Below are 19,906 nucleotides of genomic sequence, written 5' to 3'. Positions count from 1 at the left end.
GACATTCTTCTAATTGGAAACAATAAAAAGATGTTGTCATCAGTGCGAACTTGGTTGTCCAGCCAGTTCGAGATGAAAGATATGGGTGATGCGGGACACATTCTTGGTATCAAGGTTCTTAGGAACCGAGCTAAGAGAATGTTGTGCTTATCCCAAGAATCTTACATCGATACAGTACTTAGACGCTTTAGCATGCAAGATGCCAAGAAAGGTTTTCTACCTTTTAGACATGACATCCATTTATCTCAAGAGATGTGTCCAAAGACATCATCTGAGATAGTAGATATGAGAAGGATACCATATGCCTCGGCTGTTGGTAGTCTCATGTATGCTATGCTTTGTACCAGACCCGATATTTGCTTTGTTGTTGGCATGGTAGCAAGATATCAATCAAATCCCGGCCAAGGACATTGAACTGCCGTAAAGAACATACTCAAGTACCTTAATCGGACTAAGGACTATATTCTAGTTTACAATGCAGCCGAGCTCTGTCCTTTAGGATATACAGATTCAGACTTTCAAGCTGATGTAGATTTGAGAAAATCAACTTCCAGATATGTGTTTACCTTAGGAGGTGGAGCTGTAATTTGGAAGAGTGTAAAGCAGAAATGCATTGCAGACTCTATCATGGAAGCCGAATATGTGGCCGCTTCGGAGGCTGCAAAAGAGGTTGTGTGGCTTAAGAACTTCCTTTTGGACTTCGGTGTGGTTACAAATATGCCCAAGAGCATCACCATTTATTGTGACAATTCTGGTGCTGTGGCAAATTCGAGGGAACCACTGGCTCATAAAGCGAGCAAGCACATAGAGAGGAAGTATCATATCATTCGAGATATAGTGCAGAGAGGAGACATAAAAGTGGTCAAGATTGAGTCAGAAAACAACCTGGCAGATCCTTTCACGAAGGCATTAGCGGTCAAGCCGTTTGAGAGCCATGTTGAAGGAATGAGAGTTCGACTAATACAAGACCTCAATCCGCTTTCAGTATAAGTGGGAGAATTAAACGTAGGCGGCACATTTTTTTGTATACTCGAAAGTGTTTTGAGTATAATGTTAGAGTTTGTATGCTAGAAATCACGTTTCGAGTGATTGAATACTGTAAAACACTTATTTTATTTTCCAAGGAATAAAACAGATTATTTTTGTCATAATGTTGTTATGTTTTACATTTAATGGATGTTAATGCATGTTTAAATGTATAAGTTAACTTAACAAAGTCTAAGTCTTTATTTTAGTAGACCGGTTGTGGGCGTCGTCCACTTTAAGGTAACACGGTCAGTTCTAAACAAAGAAAAAGATGAATTTCACAACCTAGATGGAATTTGACTATCCATCGAGAAAGGTTGTAATGTCAGTCCGCATATTTCTAAGCCTTACTGAAATAAGATGACATTGATGTGGTATAGCACTGAACGGATCTAACAGCAAGACTTGTCCTTGGGCTATCTACTGAAAGGCGAGGTCTTGATAATATTTGTTTCTTAATCAATGTAGGTTAGCATTGAGCATACGGTATTGATTATGCACTACTTTGACTTATCAAATGGTGCGGGTTTTTCGTAACCCAATTATCCTGATATATTGGGTAGTGGTGATCAATATCTAGCGGTGCTAGGATTGCTATTATATTGAATCGTGCGCGAGGAGAGTCTCGTTTGATAATGTCCTCAAGAGGAGTGCGAAACAAGGTTTTATTATTCGGAACCTAGCTAGTTGGAGTTTGATTACTCTATGAATAATAAATAAGCGTTTCATGCTAAGTCCACTCTTGGAATTAATAAGAAGTTAATTAATTAAGTCAATAGCAGACATTAATTAATTAATGGACATTTTAATCTTAAGCACAGGAAATGAAAGTTAAACGGAAACCCGGATTACTTGTAATTTCGGATTTGGATGTGGAGAGTTCAATATTACTTCTGTAGTGGCTGCTCGTAATATTCCAATTATAACTTATATTAAATTGTGGGTTCAATTTAATTAGTAAAAAGTAAATTGGATGAGCCCATATCCAAAACCTTCCATAGATCCCTGTCTGGGCCCAAAAGGAACTTAATATAAATAGGAGAATAAAGGAGACAGAAATAATATATATTTTTCATTATTGAAATTTTCGAAAATATCAGCCCCGTCAGCTGAAGGAATTTTCGAATTCTACTCCTATTCCTAATAGGATTTCTTCTGTCTTCTTTATTTAAGTCCTAGTATTTTAGTAAGATCAGCCTACACTGATATTGGGATACAGTTCGGGAACCAGAGAGAAGATTTGTGGTCTAGTACTCAAAGCATCACGTGGAGAAGAAGCTAGTCATCTTCAATTCTTTGGAAAATTAATTAGGTATTTTTCTGCTCCGTAGAAAAGCATGTTTTAGGTTTCAATATTCTTAAAGCATGATTAATTCAAGTTATGAGCATGATACATGTGATAATTACGCGAATAGGTTTTGTCTAAATAATCTGCTAAATAGATCTTATTATTATGTAATTGATTTATGTGAGCGCTTCCGCTGCCAGTTCCTTCATATAAGTGGGAGATTGTTAGAGTTTGTATAGTAGAAATCACGTTTTGAGTGATTGAATACTGTAAAACTCTTATTTTATTTTCCAAGGAATAAAATAGATTATTTTTGTCATAATGTTGTTATGTTTTACATTTAACGGATGTTACTTGCATATTTAAATGTATAAGTTAACTTAACAAGGTCTAAGTCTTTGTTTTAGTAGACCGGTTGTGGTCGGCGTCCACTTTAAGGTAACACGGTCAGTCATAAACAAAGAAAAAGAAGAATTTCACAACCTAGATGGAATTAGACTATCCATCGAGAAAAGTTGCAATGTTAGTTCGCATATTTCTAAGCCTTACTGAAATACGATGACATTGGTGTGGTATAGCACTGAACGGATCTAACAGCAAGACTTGTCCTTAGGCTATCTACTGAAAGGCGAGATTTTGATAAATATTTGTTTCTTAATCAATGTAGGTTAGCATTGAGCATACAGTATTGATAATGTCCTCAAGAGGAGCGTGAAACAAGGTTTTATTATTTGGAACCTAGCTAGTTGGAGTTTGATTACTCTATGAATAAAAAATAAAAGTTTCATGCTAAGTCCACTCTTTGAATTAATAAGAAGTTAATTAATTAAGTCCATAGCAGACATTAATTAATTAATGGACATTTTTATCTTAAGCGCGGGAAATGAAAGTTAAAACGGAAACCCGGATTACTTATAATTTCGGATTTCGATGGGGAGAGTTCAATATTACTTCTGTAGTGGCTGCTCGTAATATTCAAATTAAAGCTTATATTAAATTGTGGGTTCAATTTAATTAGTAAAAAGTAAATTGGATGAGCCCATATCCAAAACCTTCCATAGATCCCTGTCTGGGCCCAAAAGGAACTTAATATAAATAGGAGAATAAAGGAGACAGAAAATACACAATTTTTAGATTGCAATTTTCGTCCCCCCCATATAGAGAAGGGTTCGAATTTTTCCCCCCCTATTCCAAAAGGGATATCTTCTGTCTTCTTTATTTAAGTCCTAGTATTCTGGTGAGATCAGCCCACACTGATATCGGAGTACAGTTCGGGAACCAGAGAGAAGATCTGTGGTCTAGTATTCAAAGCGTCACGTGGAGAAGCTGCTAGCCATCTTCAATTCTTTGGAGAATTAATTAGGTATTATTTCTGCTCCGTAGAATAGCATATTTTAGGTTTCAATATTCTTAAAGCATGATTAATTCAAGTTATGAGCATGATACATGTGAGAATTACGCGAATAGATTTTGTCTAAATAATCCGCTAAATAGATCTGATTATTATGTGATTTATTTGTGCGATCAATAATTGTTAAATTATGTTAATCTGTAGCAACGCTTCCGCTGGCAGTTCCTGCAATTGGTATCAGAGCCAGGTTTTGGCTCTGATTATTTGGATTTATATTTCGCGAATTTCATGTATGCATGTGTTATTTGATTACGAAGCATGTTCTTGTGTTTTATTGTTTATTTTTATGCATGTTAGACTCAAGAACATTCGAATCAATAGAACTTGAATTATTCGATCATACGAGACGTGCGATTCGTCGGCGCTTGCGCCGAGGCGAATGGCGCAACGTACGATCGGAATAGGGTGTCGAATCGAGTGGGAGCCGAGGGGTAGTGATCACGCGGAGACGCGCTGACGAGCATGGGCTCGTGCACGCCGCCGATCGAGACCGCATGCCCTAGCCGGAACCTGCTGTGTCGTAGGGAGAAGACGAGGCACGGTGGCTCGTCCGAGAGTTGCCAAGACGCCGAGACTCCACCAGAAACCCTAGCCCTGGAACCCTAAACACTAATCACCCCAGCCTTGACATCGCCAACCGAGAGCAGCCATGCCGTTCGCGGCGGCTGCTGGTTTGCGCGAAGACCGTCGGAGGAGTGGGAGCTCGCCGGAGCTGCGTGGCTGGTCGACGGTGATGGAGGGTTCCTCTCGGCGGTTTTCCGCCGGGAGAGAAGGGAAGAGGAAGCGGCGGGCTGAGCGCGCGGTCCACCGGGAAAGCTGGACGGCGAAATCGCAGTTCCGGCGAGCTTCTCGCCGAAGAATTCTGGTCGTTCGTCGTGCGTGCAAACCTCGCACGATGAGATAACGATGAACGAATATTTTAATGATTATTTAATTCCTAAATTAAAAGATATCATTAAAAATAATATTATTTAATAAAATAAAATATTTTGGGAAGATTTCCCTAGATTTTAGGAATATTTTGATTATTTTCTATATCTATGGAATATTTTATATCCTAGATGATACAGATAAGAATAATTTAATAGTTTCCTAAATATTATATATCTAGAATCCTTAATAAGATAGATATATAAGATTACATTAAATAATATAAAATTATTTTCTTCCTAATCTTGAATATGGAAATTAATGAATTTAAATTTTCATGTCTAATTAAGATTTAAATAATGTACTTTATTTTAGATATATCTTATAGTATAACATGAATAAAAATTGAAATTCTAGATTAATTAATTTCTAAACTAAGATACTAAAGATAATAAAAGATTTAATTATTCAGTCAATTAAATACTAACAGAATTTAATTAGTCTTAATCTGCCTTAAGGCTAAATGATAATTTTGTGAAGCTGATTTTCTAATATTATTGTCACCTGCTTTGTAGGGACAATAATCCTACGAAAATAGTAAGTTCATAAGGACGGACTTCTCACATAATAAATAGAATGAACTAGAAAGCGGTTCCCAATATTATTGCCACCTGCTTTGTAGGGACAATAATCCTAAGGAACTGCGAGTTTCACGATTCAATCAGAATTTATGAGATAGCTTGATTTTGTTATCAGCACATGAACATTGTCATGGGAGTGTGTTGTAGAAATAAAATTCTGTAATGCTAAATCTGATGGTCGTGCTTAGGCAACATTAGGCGGCCATGCCATGTCTTTTGGTCTCTGGACTATTCTCTCTCTGCATTGTTTTTCTGTCGAAAGCTCTGCCCTCTCCTCCATCCAGTTCACCGGAGCTTTGTTGATAGTGGTGCTGCTTCACCAGAGACGTAGCCGTTTTATCTTTGGGGACGAAACGCCAATCCGAAGAGCACTACTGGGGCGTATCTCGTCTTGCGGAAAGAGGCCTCCTCGACTAGGCTAATTCCTTCACGGTCTATTTGTTTCGATCTTTTTTCAAGTTGTAATTTCAGTTTCCATTTGTATTTCTTCTTGAGTTGTATTACGCCCGGCTAGTTTATCTCTTGTTTTTTCAGAAACCAAACAAAACTTTGAACTAAAACTCCTTTCAACATTAAAAAATAAGTACTATTTTCAATATATAAAAATATAAAAAATTAATAAAATATGGATTCTATCTATTTTATAAGCGAGCGGAACTCCTACTCCAATAATGGTGCATCATTCCTACTACAACACTCACTATTGTTAGAATAGAAGATCAGCCCCGATTAAAGAGATGGAGTCGCACTCTCTAATATTGTACATCCTTCTTCACGCTTTATCTTTGTACAACAAAATTTAGACATCACTCCACTTTAGATTTCTTTGTTTTTTTCACTACAAAATTAAATCCAGCCACGTGGGGAATTAAATTGAGCAATAAGTCATAAATCGCCATTTCAGCTCAACACATTGTAATGATAAATAAGTAGTTAGTATCAAGTTAATTAAATTTAAACTTTAGAACATTTCGATATCATCCAATCCTTTAATTTATTGCGTACTTAGTCATTTGTTAAATTTTGGCACGAATATTGTAGTAGAATTTTGATCATCAACTCCCTTTAACTACAATCAGTACTCTACGATTTTACAGTATTATCTCTAGATTTTCACGATCTAGTAATATTAAACACTCTATTACGAGCAAATCTATTCTGGATTTCATTATTATTTGAGTAACACAATTTTAATTTCAAATAGCATCAACTCCAATAAAGCTACTACTATTATTCCTCATCCAAATACTCTGGAAACTCATACAGTAAATTATTCACGTTAATTGACACTCAAATAAATAATAAATGTAGGTAATAATCATTCTGTAGAGTCACGGTTAAAGCAACAAATAATCATTCTGTAGTGTTGAGATTAAACAGTATTTATTACTATAGCTTCGTTTTTTCGTATGAAATCAAAACATTTCTGGTAGCTATGGCAGGCCCATAAACTGAAAGTGGATCATTCTTTATATAGTATAGGTAAATTAATACATTTATTCAACAAATTTTATTTCAATTTTTTTGGTTATAGTTTATAGTATAGTTAATTATATTTTGAAAATCAGAGCGTGTGATAAATTGGATTCAAATCCACAACAAAAAGACAAGAAAAAGAAAAGAAAAAAGAAAATCAAAGAGAAAAAAAAGACTCGTGAAGAAAAACAGCTGTAGTGTTGGTCGCTTATGATATTGGTGCTTCATCTATCCATCTTCTGCATTTTCACCTTTTTACTTGAAAAGAGGAAAGACAAGCTGGAGTTGGGGGTTTATGGGTAGTTCATCCATCTCAATTGCGTAGATCAGCGCGGGCTGGGTTCGATCCGTGTCGACTCAGTGCTGAATCGCCGTTGCTATGTTGTCTCGCCAGTGAGAGTGGGGGCGGCGACACACTGAAATGTCGGCTCCGCTAGCCGCATTTGAACGCCCGCGCAATGTCAACTCGAACACGGTATTTTTTTTGCACTCTAAGGATGTTTATTGCTTGTGTTCAACGGAAAGGCAAATTGAGGGTGCAGGTGTTTCATGTTCTTTTTCTAGTCTAGTAATTATCAATTTGAAAGTTTAAATTGACTGAAGGAAACTCAATTTTAGTATATAATCTCTTTCTTCCAAGTTTGGTTTGGAAGTTGCTAGGATCAATTTAATTGCTGTAGTTTTGGATTTCGAGTGTTTGTATGTTTCTTCAATGTCTTTTGTGGATGAATTGCAGATATTCAAGAGCGGGAATCTGCTCATCTCTTCCAAAGGTTAGAATTTCATACACACAACTTTAAGGAACGAGTTATTCTGTATTTTTTTCATGCTTTTGTCCTGATGTAGGATGTTGGTGAGGAAAAGGTAATAGAAGTGGTAGGAAGCTAAATTTCATGGCATTTTTGACATTGTTGAAAATGTGATTTAATGTTAGAACTTAGAATACAATGTAGAGTCAAGAAGAGCAATGAGTTGAATAAGCACAAACAAACCTATACATACTTCGGGTGATTGATTATATACGAATAATTTTTTGCACTCCATCCATAGCATTGCTAAAATCCAAACATTACATAATTGATTCTGATGCAATACAGATCATATGTGCCTTATAATTGCATTATTGCAATAAATTACTTAACTTTTTTATGCATGGTATATTCCCTTGTCCATGTAATTTTACAATGTGGGCTTGTTGTGCTGACTCTTGAACTAACTTAGCTTTTACAATGTGGGCAACTAGCTTAGTTACATTATGATTTGTTTAATGTTTCAAATTCCTTTTTGGGTTACTTGGATTTGACTCATGAATTTATGATGACATTTCTTATTGTAAACTTTACTTTCAGAAATGCAAATTTATTGAAAACTATTATGACTCCAATATTTGAAAAATCTACAATGTTAAATCTTCTTTTAAATAATAATCTCGACTTTCCTATATAGGTAGACGTACATGTTGGAATTTCTCTTTTGTAAAAAGGTACATTTTGATATGCATGCTTTCTCTGGCACATAAGTTCTTGAATTGTTGCCTTTCTTATGGTCAGTGAAGGGTTAAGTGATATAAGCCAAATTTCAAGTTGTAGAGGTTCATACCCGGTTTATGCTTGTGACTTGAGTCATTTGACTATGGAATCTGCGAAGCCAGTTTCATCCCTCAAGAACGCAGATATGCCATCTTATTCAAAGTTCCATGGGCTCTGTACTCAACACTTGTTTTATGGACCTTTATTTGATGGCTGGTAGGTTGATTTTCGTTGAGAAGAGATAACCATAACTCAAGCGGACATATATTTGATAACAGACAATAAGCCACCTATTTAGTCGTTAGTTGTGGAAAATCTCCCCCATTCCTTAGAAGGACAAATATTGTTTCAGGATCTGCATGTTCATGGAGCTAGACCATTATCAATGCAGCTTATAGTGGTAAATGTAGCTGCAGCTTTGACATTTGTTCAGAAACAAATTTACTATAATTAGAATGTGTATTTAACTAACAGCACTTGCATGGTGGGAGGGATTTCTCTGTCCGATCTGATGTGTGTTATATGATAACTTGTTGCTGTAAAGAATTAGTCAGCATTAGCTATTACCTCATATTTTGACTAATACAAGAATAATAGTACTTATTTGTTTTATTTTTAATGCCTTTCTTTCCTCTGCCACTTAAAACTTCGTGCAGGGTTAGGATGGAAGTCTTGGAAGAAGCGATGGTTTATCCTTACCCGTGCCTCTTTGGTTTTCTTTAAGAACGACCCGGTTAGTTCTGCTGAGATTCCTATTTTTCTCGTTCTTTATGATATTGGAATTGAGAAGCAGTCTCACATTATGCTTTGCGTGGCTTTTAGTTTTTATAAATTCTGACCTATCAATATCATCACTTTAACTTTACATGTAGAGTGCACTTCCACAGCGTGGTGGTGAAGTAAATCTAACTTTGGGTGGCATTGATTTGAATAATTCAGGGAGGTAGTGATTTAATGTTCTCTCCTTTTCTGCTGCTTTTTCTTGTTTTTCCCACTATAATAATAATCTCTTCCAATGTGTAGTGTTGTAGTTAGAGAGGACAAGAAATTGCTGACTGTTTTGTTCCCTGATGGACGTGATGGCCGAGCATTTACTCTTAAGGTGCATAAAAGATCATAGATTTATTCTTTATCTTCGCACTTGTTAAACCTTTTCTCAGATAAGTTGATGGATCCCACACAACTGAATTAATCAGTATGTAGCTTGTGAGATAATCTTCTGCTCTCTCTCTCTCTTTTTTTTTTTTAATACCCTCTCTGTTTCAATATTTCAGGCAGAGACTTCTGAGGACTTGTATGAGTGGAAGACAGCCCTAGAGCATGCTCTTGCACAAGCACCAAGTGCTGCTCTTGTGATGGGACATAATGGGATATTTAGAAGTGATACAAATGATGCGCCTGAAGGTTCATTTCATCAATGTCGGTACCAACTATTCTTCATCCTTGTTCTTCAACCAACACTGTTTTGGAGCTATATGGGAGGTCCATTGACCCCTTTATAGTAATACTGTTATATTTATAGTCCTATTATGGATGGACATTCTAATGGGATCATATACAATACAGGGAGAGAAAGACGGCCAGTTAAATCTTTGGTTGTCGGACGCCCAATTTTGCTAGCCCTGGAGGATATAGACGGAGGCCCATCCTTCTTGGAAAAAGCACTTAGGTTTCTTGAGAAGTATGGTAAGACTTTATTTTGTCTTCTTGAAATGTCTGGAGTATTCACCTATGAACTTGATTATCGTGAGATTTTGAACTCATAGGTTTTCATTATCTGAGCTAAGATATGATGTAAGATACATTGACTTATAAAATCATTTCACTTATGATATGATGCATAATTTTTTTTTCTATCTCGAGAGTTTTTTGATATGTTTTATCTATCTTGAGAGTTTTTTGATATGCAGTCAAATTATTGAATAGGAATTGAAGTGGAAGGAATTCTGCGGCAGTCTGCAGATGTTGAAGAAGTGGAGCGAAGAGTTAAGGAATATGAACAAGGTTTTCGTCATTCATGTTTATGTGATTGAGGAGACTTATTTCTTTCATTTACTATTAGGAGTGCAATGGACCAATTGCTTTGTTTGATCATAATGCAGATAGAGGTCAAAGTACTTTGGATAGTATTTCTATCCTTACGTTGCTTTATTTGATCATAATGCAGATATAGGTCTATTAGTTTAGATAGTTATATATTCTGACACGCCAGTTTCTAAATTGTGTATTAAGACTGTTTTTGCAAACTTAAAAGCATCATTGGCCTTTTATGTCTAGTTAGTGTTGGTATAGAGGACTCAAAATCATAGTGTAGGGAAGAGTGAAAACCAGAGAAACCTCTAATTGTTGAATTGATCCATCAATAGATGACAGTGGATAACTACTATGTATCCATATATGGAGAAGATATTTTCTATTCAAATGTCAATTGACAAATTATTGCCTTCATCTAGATACGTAATGACTTGTGCAGTCTCTGCAAAAGGCAGTTGCCGTTTATTTATATCTGAATCTGCCAATCTGGGATCTTCATACTAGAAATCTGCAGCGTCTCTGATACTAGGAACACATAAAATATTAGTTTACCTGCCCTTTCATCCATCCTTAGTTGTCAACTTGAGTAAATACTCTTTTACTTACTATGACATGCATACCAACTGGACAGCTTCTTGGTTGTAGGCAAGAATGAATTCGGTCATGATGAGGATGCTCATGTCATTGGTGACTGCGTTAAGGTTGGTTTCCTATTTGGTAACTAATTCTCGATTTGTACTTTGTGTAATGACAATTTATGAAGTTTAGTCTCCTTCAGCATGTTCTTAGGGAACTACCTTCATCTCCTGTTCCTGCATCGTGCTGTACTGCATTGTTGGAAGCCTATAGTAAGCTCTTCTCTATTATGAAATGTTTGTGCCAAATCCTCAATCTGATTTGCTTGCTTATCATGCTAAAATCTTCTTCGTTTTGGTGGTGTTTTCAATAACTTGATTCCCTTTTGGCCGTCTTCAGAAGTTGACCGCAAGGAGTCACGGGTGAATGCTATGCTAACGGCGATAAAAGAAACATTTCCGGAGCCCAATAGACGCCTCCTACAGAGGTATACATCACCCAACATTTACTCACATATGCAATGTGTGTAATTTACTAATTTTTGACTTTTTAAATTGACGTGGTTCATTTTATCGTAATTTCATACCAAAACCAAGCCCAAGATAAACTGTACAAGATGTGTTGATGATTTTATGAAGCCAAACCAAAATGTATTAGTACCAAAACCGAACCAAATGAAACCATATTACGTTTTGGTGGGGTTTTTTTGGTAGTTTTTTTTTTTTTTTTTTAATTTTTTTCTACTTAAAAGTAATAAAAAAATATTATATTTAATAATGTTCTTTTCATCACATGTTTTAAACTTCGAAGTTCCAAATGAGTGTGAATCATGATATTTATAAATGAGCAAATAAAAAATATACTACTCCCTCCACCCACAAAACATTTGCCACATTGTGGACTGTTTGGGTTAAAATAAAATGGTTAGTAGTGTGTGAGTGGAGTAAGGGTCTTACTTTAAATATATGGCTAATATTGTGAGTTGTGTGGACTCCACTATTTTAAATGGAAAGTGATTTTTTTTGTGGATTGTACTGAAAAGGATTTTTTGCCAAATTTTCGTATATGAAAGGAGTGTAATATTTTATATAGCATACTGTAAATTTGTCAGAAAACTGTTTTTTTTTCAAATGGTTTACTCTAAATTTTATATGTTTGTAACAATAATAATACTACTAATTATTATTATTATAATAATGACGAATCAATAAATAAATTTATAATATCTAATAATCTAAATTATACTATATTACTATTATAGTTTATGGTGTGGTTTGGTTTACAATTTTTATACAAGCCAAACCTAAACCGCAAAACATAATTGTTAAAAACATTAACCAGACTGTGTTTCTAAAGCCGTAAACCAGACCAAACCGCACAGCTACAGTTTGGTTTGTAGTTTAAACTGTATTGTGAACACCCCTTGAGAAGCTTATTATTGTTGAAGTTTGCTCACTTTACTGTGGTATGCTGTCTACAATTCCCATACTTAGAAGATAAGCTCCAACGACAAACAATTCACGTGACTGTATAACAAATTATTAGTCTTGGATAGTGGCAAGAGTCTTACTGAAAAACTTCATCCTTTCTCCAGACACAATACTTCTTTCCTTTTGCTGATGTTCTATTCATACATTTGATACCGAATGTAAAAAACGAAAGGGAAGACAGAGACTTGAAATATGAATAAACCGACTAAATGAAACACAGGTCAACTAGGTCTTTCTCTCATATTGCTTTGACTACTACAGCTGATTCTTATGCGTTTCAAGCATGTATATGTGAAGCAGAATCTCAATTTATACATTGAAATATGGTGTATCCTGATATTGCGAGCTTTGAGTAGATGTTTTCTTATATTCTTTCTTCAATCTCATTTGATTGTTATTCTATGTTTGCAGAGTTCTCAAGATGATGCATACCATTTCCGCACATGCTTCTGAGAATCGAATGACTCCATCTGCAGTTGCTGCTTGTATGGCTCCCTTGCTCTTGCGGCCACTTTTAGCTGGTGAATGCGAACTAGAGGATGATTATGATTCTAATGGAGATAACTCTGCCCAGCTTCTTGCTGCCGCCAATGCAGCTAATAATGCCCAAGCAATTATTACTACACTGCTGGAGGAATATAAGAATGTTTTTGATGTATGTTCTAAATCGTTGCTATTTTCCACACTGGCTGACTTCCTGGCGGACGTTTATCTCTATTTTATGCTATAGATGTCTACTTTCTTACATGGAAAAATGTCTCTTTTTACTTAATTGCCCTTCTGACACTAAAACTTCATTTTTATTTTCTTGTGAATCTGGAAATATTTAACCTCTGAGAAATCCAGTTAAATGCTGATATCTTTAACTCATGTGTTCTTAATTAGTTTTGTAAAGCCATCTCATGATGGAAATGCTTAACCTAGTGTTAAAAAAATGTTCTGCCTTGTTTCACGTCAGCTGACTGATGGTTACATAATCATCAGCTGAATGATAGTAGTTCAATAGTTCAGCTAAACTACAAGCCAGCATATGCTCCTCTAATTTTTATGGTTTGTAATGTTGATACAAGTCTTTTTCATGACTATAACTTTCACTAGTATATGAAACGTGATTGGATAATTTTTTATGGTTTGTAATGTTGATACAAGTCTTTTTCTTGGTTGCTCCCTTTAACTACGATGCTCTTTCAGGATGATAGTCTGAACAGATGTTCAATATCTGCGGAATCTCAAACTGATACTAGTGGAAGTGAAGATTCAAGTGTTGATGAACATCCGGACATAAAAATCAATGGTTATCAAGATGCTGAAAATGAAGTTCATCTTGAAGCTGATTATGGTCGTGGACGTAGGCACAGTGTGAAGTTAAGTCAAAGCAGTGGCTCTTCCAGTGATCTGTATGACTATAAGGTTCTCTTACTCTCCCTCTCCTCCTCCCCCTCTCCCTCTCCCTCTCCCCCACTGTGCCTCTTCCTCCATTCCAGAATGCTATTTTATCCTAGGCATTCTTAGATACTTTAAAGAACTTCCATTTTTTAGTATTAATATGGCTATGAATCTGTTTTCCATATGATTTTAGAATGCTGTATCTGTTTAACTGTGATAACTTTGCTGGGATCGGGAGTTTTGCTTAAATTTGGTCTCACATTTTGCGGCTAAGACTTTTATAGAAAGAAAATAAAACACCCAAATGCATAATCATCATCAATGAAGCTGATGCTCAATGTTACTTCAATCAGTATAATTTTTTGTCAAAACAACAAAAGTTGTTACCTCAAATTGATGCAAAAAAGATAACAATAGTTACTCCTAGGTGGTGTATTTCTTGAATTTCATTTATAGATAAAATAAAATTTAAATATGGATAAAAACATTAATTGTAGTTAGAAAGTGAAAACAGTAGTTATGAAAAAAGATTAGTTCAATGTGATAAAACTAATGGATCAAGAAATAACTTCCAGAGCGGGAGAGGAGATGATAAAGCCTAAAGTTAATATTTAAATTGCTAACTCCATGAGAATGTAATCCCTGTTCATTTATTTAACGAAACATAGATTTTAAATTTTGTTTGATTACAAATTTAACAAAAGATTAGTTCAATGTGATAAAACTAATGGATCAAGAAATAACTTCCAGAGCGGGAGAGGAGATGATAAAGCCTAAAGTTAATATTTAAATTGCTAACTCCATGAGAATGTAATCCCTGTTCATTTATTTAACGAAACATAGATTTTAAATTTTGTTTGATTACAAATTTAAGCCCTTCGAAAGAGTTTGCTTAAATAGCTTTGTTTCAGATCCTTGTCCAAATAAATTTAGGAACCTTGCAAATCTCCAGTCACTCTTTCAATTCATTGGACTAGTGGAAAATATTAAATACTCCCTCCGTCCACGAGAGGAGTCCTGTTTTTCCATTTCGGTCCGTCCGTGAATAGGAGTGTCGGTTCATTTTTACCATAAATGGCAATAGACCTTACATTCCACTAACTCATTTCACGCACATTTCATTTGACACTAATATATACAAGGGGAAACCATATTCCATTAACTTTTGTCCACCCACTTTTCTTAAAATTTCTTAAAACCCATACCGGAAAGAAATGAGACTCCTAATGGTGGACCCATACCGGAAAGAAATGAGACTCCTAATGGTGGACAGAGGGAGTAAAACCTAGGGGCTCGAATTATATGCAGAGTGAATACTTTCTAGATCTTACTAGTCATGGCTTTGAATCCGATAATTACATGATATATTAGGAATTATTTTAATATAAATCTGATCTAACTCGTCTACTTAGTTAAACAAATGAACAACAATGAATATTACTTGCATTGACAAAGTTGTTTCTAACTGTTTTCCAACTGCAGTTTTATACACTTCATTTTTTTTATTTCATGTGGTTACTGACTCAAGATGTATAATTGGTGCATTTTTTATGAACTGCTTGCTAAATGTCCTTTTTTTGCATTTTTTATGATCAGGCCATTGGGAATAATGATTCAGATGATGGATCTTCCTTGCACAATCGTGCTTTAAGTTTAGCAACAGTAAATGCAAAGTTGGACTCTAGACTTTTAGCTGCAGCTGGTTCAGTTAATGAGCAACTTGACGAACAGCGGAAGGTATGTGAAAATGCAATTGGTGCCTCTTCTGATGTACACGGTGATGAATCACAGCGATCTATGGGAGATATTTTGTCCTGTGTGGATCAAGAGCTACATCAATCTACTCCTGGACATGACATGCTACCTGATAAGCCAATGCCCAAACATTCCAGTCTCAGTGCCAAGAAATCAATGTTCTGGGGGAGGAAAAATGTAAGTTTTTCCTTTTATTGTGTAAAAGAACCGGAGACTAAAACCGCTAGGGGTGGATGGAGGTTAATTTCATTTGTAAATAGTGCAAAACAATGCTCTGAAAAGTTAACGCTTGGTGCGGTTATGGATTAATGCAACTTCCACCTGCGCATATTTTGATTTGGCTAATCTATTTTAACTTTGCCTCAACAGTATCAGTACCATTCCTAATATAACAGAGAGGCGTATTTTAATTCTTTCAATCTCTTGCGCTTGTCTGTTCAACCCATTCCACTACAGTTTTGGAGCTTATTATTTTTGTTATGGCTAAATGCATGCAGATGGACATTTACATGTTGGTTGTAATTTCCAGCAAACATTTCCCTTTAGTTATTTGGAGATGTTGGATTGCTCTTCACCCTCTAATATCTTGTGCTGTTACTGTAGTCATGCACTGTAGTTCAAATTAACAGATTAAGATTTTCATGCTGTGGCGAAGAAAAGATCACATTAGTTAATTTGTTTGTAATTTTTGAAAACTTCTTTGCATTAGATGTTATGCCATTTCCAATGAATAATTTGTTAGATTAATATGCAAGACCTGAAATTTTGGATAATAGTTTGTAATGCATAAATACTCTTTTCGGTCCATTTCTTATATTTCTTAAGTTCATCAATGTTGTGTACAAAATAAAGATTTTTGGACCAGATTTTTGATGCATGAGTACTCGTAAAGGCTTTTCTCTATCTATAATAAAAACTGAATCACTTCTATTATTCATTACGTAATTGAGTTTCTACTCTTTTCTGTTTTTTTCAGGCCCGAAAAACTCCTTCAACAGAGTCAATTAGTTCTTCTGGTGAAGAAGAGTAAGATTTTCTCTCTATTTTGCTTGGTTTGTAATTGGAAACTGATTGTTTTAGGTAGCTCTTGGGTTGTTGGATGTGAGTTGATTTTAAACAACTTGATGTCTCATATACTTCATCATCTTCATTGTTTTATTGTTTCTCTCTTAATGCTATTTATATTTGCATTGTTTAATGGGTAACCTGTTTGCAGGTACACCAGTATATATATTTTTTCCAGTTGTTTGAGTTGTTTTCACATTTAAGTCCTTTGAAACAAATTTTATATTCCTACATCACAGGGGTTGTATAGTATATTCACATTGTGAAAAGGAAGATGTATAATGACTCAGTTTTATACTACCTGCTAGAATTTGATATGCATATACGGGTTGTAGTATTCAAAGGGAAAAAGAGATGTTCCTTCGCATATTTTATATATGGAAAACCAAAAACTTCAGTTGTTTTCTTAAATAAGGAAATTGACTTTTATCTCTTACATATATCCCTGAGGATGCATGTGTTAAATCCAATGCTCTCTATGTTTCTATCTAAAAATGAAGAGTTCTCACCCTCCTTTCTTTTTGCAAAATGCGAAAATCACAGGACCATTAAATAAAAATTGTTGTTGCTGAAACTTTTCAAACTTCATTTCTTTTGTATATGTCTATTAAAAGTTTATTGTGATGTTTAAGCTCAGGTATTTTGTTTTATAGGCTTGCCATCCAGAGATTGGAGACAACAAAGAATGATTTGCGTCAGAGGATTGCAAAAGAGGTACTCCCTCTGTCCCTCGAAACTCTTCCATAGCTTTTCAGGTTGGGTCTTAACAAATGTTAGGTAAGTGTGTAGAAAAGTGGAAAAAGGGTCCCACATTTATTGTAGTGTAGGTAAAATATAATGAGTTAGTGGTGGGGTAGTAATCTAGTATACAAAAATGGAATGATAAATGTTTTGAGGGACATGTTTAAATGGAAAAATGGGTAGAGCTTTAAGGGATGGGGAGTAATTATTAGTTTTAGAGAGTGTATGTGCCTTATAATGACTAGATAGTTTGGCATTAGAGTCTAATTTTCATCTTGTTAGGCAAGAGGAAATGCAATTTTACAAGCTAGCTTGGAGAGAAGAAAGCAAGCTTTGCATGAGCGTCGGTTGGCACTTGAACAAGATGTGAGTGTTTTTAATCCTTTTTACTGTTTGCTTTATATTATCCATAACATTGCCAGCATTTTGAATGAGCATATTAAAATGGTGTTGATCTAGCCTTTTCTCCAAATGCTCTTCTTCAAATTATAATTCGTATTCTCACTAGATGTTTAAACTAATACATAGTCATTTGGTCTCATTTGTAAAAGCGTTAGGCCTGTTATACCTGTAGAGGTGGTTATCCTTTTCCATTCCTTATTCTCTAAATTTAGTGTCCAGAGGTCTTTGGCTAAAATGGTTTCTGGTACACTGTAATGAAAATAGATGATTCTTGTGGCAGCATATAATTTTGTCTTGCCACTTCAGTTTCTGGCACCAAGTACGTTCTTTTATGTTATTCCTGCTGCACAGACTGGTCTGGCATGTTATGCTGACTTTGCCTCTTCTCTCTGTTAGGTAACTAGGCTGCAAGAACAGTTACAAGCTGAGAGAGATTTACGAGCAGCTCTTGAAGTTGGCTTAAGCATGTCTTCTGACCAGTTTCCTGGCACCCGCGGCATGGATTCCAAGGTCTTTGTCAATTCCTTTGTGTCTCTAAGCGTATAGATAACTAGATGCTAAAAAACATTATTCCCTGTAAAGACGAGGGCTGAGCTTGAGGAAATAGCTCTCGCTGAGGCAGATGTAGCCAGATTGAAGCAGAAAGTTGCTGAGCTTCACCATCAGCTAAACCAGCAGCGTCAGCACCACTATGGATCTCTTCCAGATGTAAATGATTCTCATCAACAAGCTCCGACTCAAAGTTTGCCGCAGTGAGTCAAAATCCTATCGTGTCATCGGTGATGTGTTTATGATCTTAGACCGATAAAATGCCTCCAGAAATATGGGTGAATGAACAATTAATATGGGTGAACAAATATTTCTAAAAAACATACGGAGTACAGATAAACTTAGTAGGGAAGGTTAATTTGCTGAAGTCTTTTACTTTCAAATAAAATCCCAACATTCATACTTGGTATTTAATGCAGAAAGCATTTCCAACAAGATTTTGACACAACGCTTGCTGTTTGTAACCATGAAAGGAAACAAAGGAACGAGGTGACCCCTTTTCCTTAATAGCTTGCAGTGCTCCTTTTAAATTCTCTGTTACTTTTGAGTTTCTATTTCTCCCATTATGTACTTACCTTATGGTTCCTGCATTCCCTTTCTATTTTGACTTTTCCTGTGTTTTGAAAAAATCACCATTTTGAGTTTAGTGTCAACCAGAAAATTTTGATAGATGCATGTTTTGCCAAAAATTATGCATCTTGCCAAGCCTTCCTGCCTTGATGGTCTGCCATGTAATTTCGACTAAAAGTTTCATAAATGCATTTCTTCAGACCATTCGATTTCGATTCATAATTACATCTTATTAATCCTCTCATGCTACTTTAATTTGGAAATGGTCTGCAGGAATTGACAGACCTGAGAAATATCAATGGACCATTGTCAACATCAGGCGTCAGTAACAAGCAGGCTTCTTGGAAGCAATTTGTAGAACCAACAAACCCGAGCGATTCTAAAAATGGTGAAGCATCCAAAAGCTTACCAACTGACAATCTTTGTGATGTTGATTCTGCATCTCTGCCCTCTACTTCTAAGGTGGCTGAGGTAAGAAAGGATATATTCAGTTTTCTTCAACAATCCATCAAGGTGATGGTATAAGACAAATTGCTCACATTTGAAACATAAGGTTCTGAGAATAATTTTTAGGGTTCGATTTTGATGTTTAAGTGGTGAGTAACATCTCGTTGTCTTTTCTACGATGCTCTTGTTTAATTTCTGGATCCAATATGTGCAGGTGGTGGAAAATCCTCGAAACCTAGCAGCCGCGTCGTCGACATTGGTGGAATTGACAACGCGGTTGGACTTCTTCAAGGAGAGGAGGTCACAGCTGATGGAACAACTCCACAAGCTGGATTTAAACTATGGATCAATGCCTCATGATTTTGTGTATAGACTTTCTTCTCCTCCTTGGAACTAATCAAAATCCCCCTTTTGTACATTCTCTTCCTTTCTCCTCTTAACACTTCAAACTACTATTGTTTGTATGAAATGTAGATTGGTGCGAGTTTTATAAATTTTTGATACTGCTAGTAAATGTGACGCCACTTATAGGTCATGAATATGTATTATGTTTGGTTGGGGCTAGAATACAGTTCGATATGCAAAATTATAAATATTCAATATATATTATGTTTGGTTCATGAAATTAAATCCCACAATTTAGTCCTAGA

At 35.6% G+C, this 19,906-nt stretch overlaps 1 protein-coding gene across 2 annotated transcripts; it reads left to right on the top strand.

Annotated features, from left to right (window-relative positions):
* The first annotated feature begins 6,872 nt into the window (after positions 1-6,872).
* LOC125190212 (rho GTPase-activating protein 7-like) lies at positions 6,873-19,770 on the top strand. Of its 2 annotated transcripts, none has more exons than XM_048087441.2 (22): positions 6,873-7,187; positions 7,449-7,485; positions 8,898-8,974; positions 9,114-9,184; positions 9,265-9,343; positions 9,516-9,660; positions 9,808-9,927; positions 10,168-10,245; positions 10,921-10,976; positions 11,054-11,123; positions 11,254-11,338; positions 12,753-12,996; positions 13,533-13,751; positions 15,324-15,659; positions 16,459-16,508; positions 17,201-17,261; positions 17,571-17,654; positions 18,087-18,200; positions 18,273-18,442; positions 18,659-18,728; positions 19,083-19,280; positions 19,471-19,770. In XM_048087441.2, the coding sequence occupies exons 1-22, from the start codon at positions 7,134-7,136 to the stop codon at positions 19,651-19,653; spliced, it is 2,601 nt and encodes an 866-aa protein (XP_047943398.1). In that variant the 5' UTR covers positions 6,873-7,133; the 3' UTR covers positions 19,654-19,770. The 2 variants fall into 2 exon arrangements, with proteins under 2 accessions (XP_047943398.1, XP_047943397.1); XM_048087440.2 differs by having other exon boundaries at positions 11,251-11,338.
* Positions 19,771-19,906: the final 136 nt, after the last annotated feature.

Source organism: Salvia hispanica, chromosome 5 (genome assembly GCF_029641045.1).
Source record: "Salvia hispanica isolate PSC_SH4W2 chromosome 5, Shi_PSC_v1, whole genome shotgun sequence".
Classification (NCBI taxonomy): domain Eukaryota; kingdom Viridiplantae; phylum Streptophyta; class Magnoliopsida; order Lamiales; family Lamiaceae; genus Salvia; species Salvia hispanica.
Note: the sequence above shows the minus strand (reverse complement) of the source record. Positions and strands in the feature narration are given on the sequence as shown.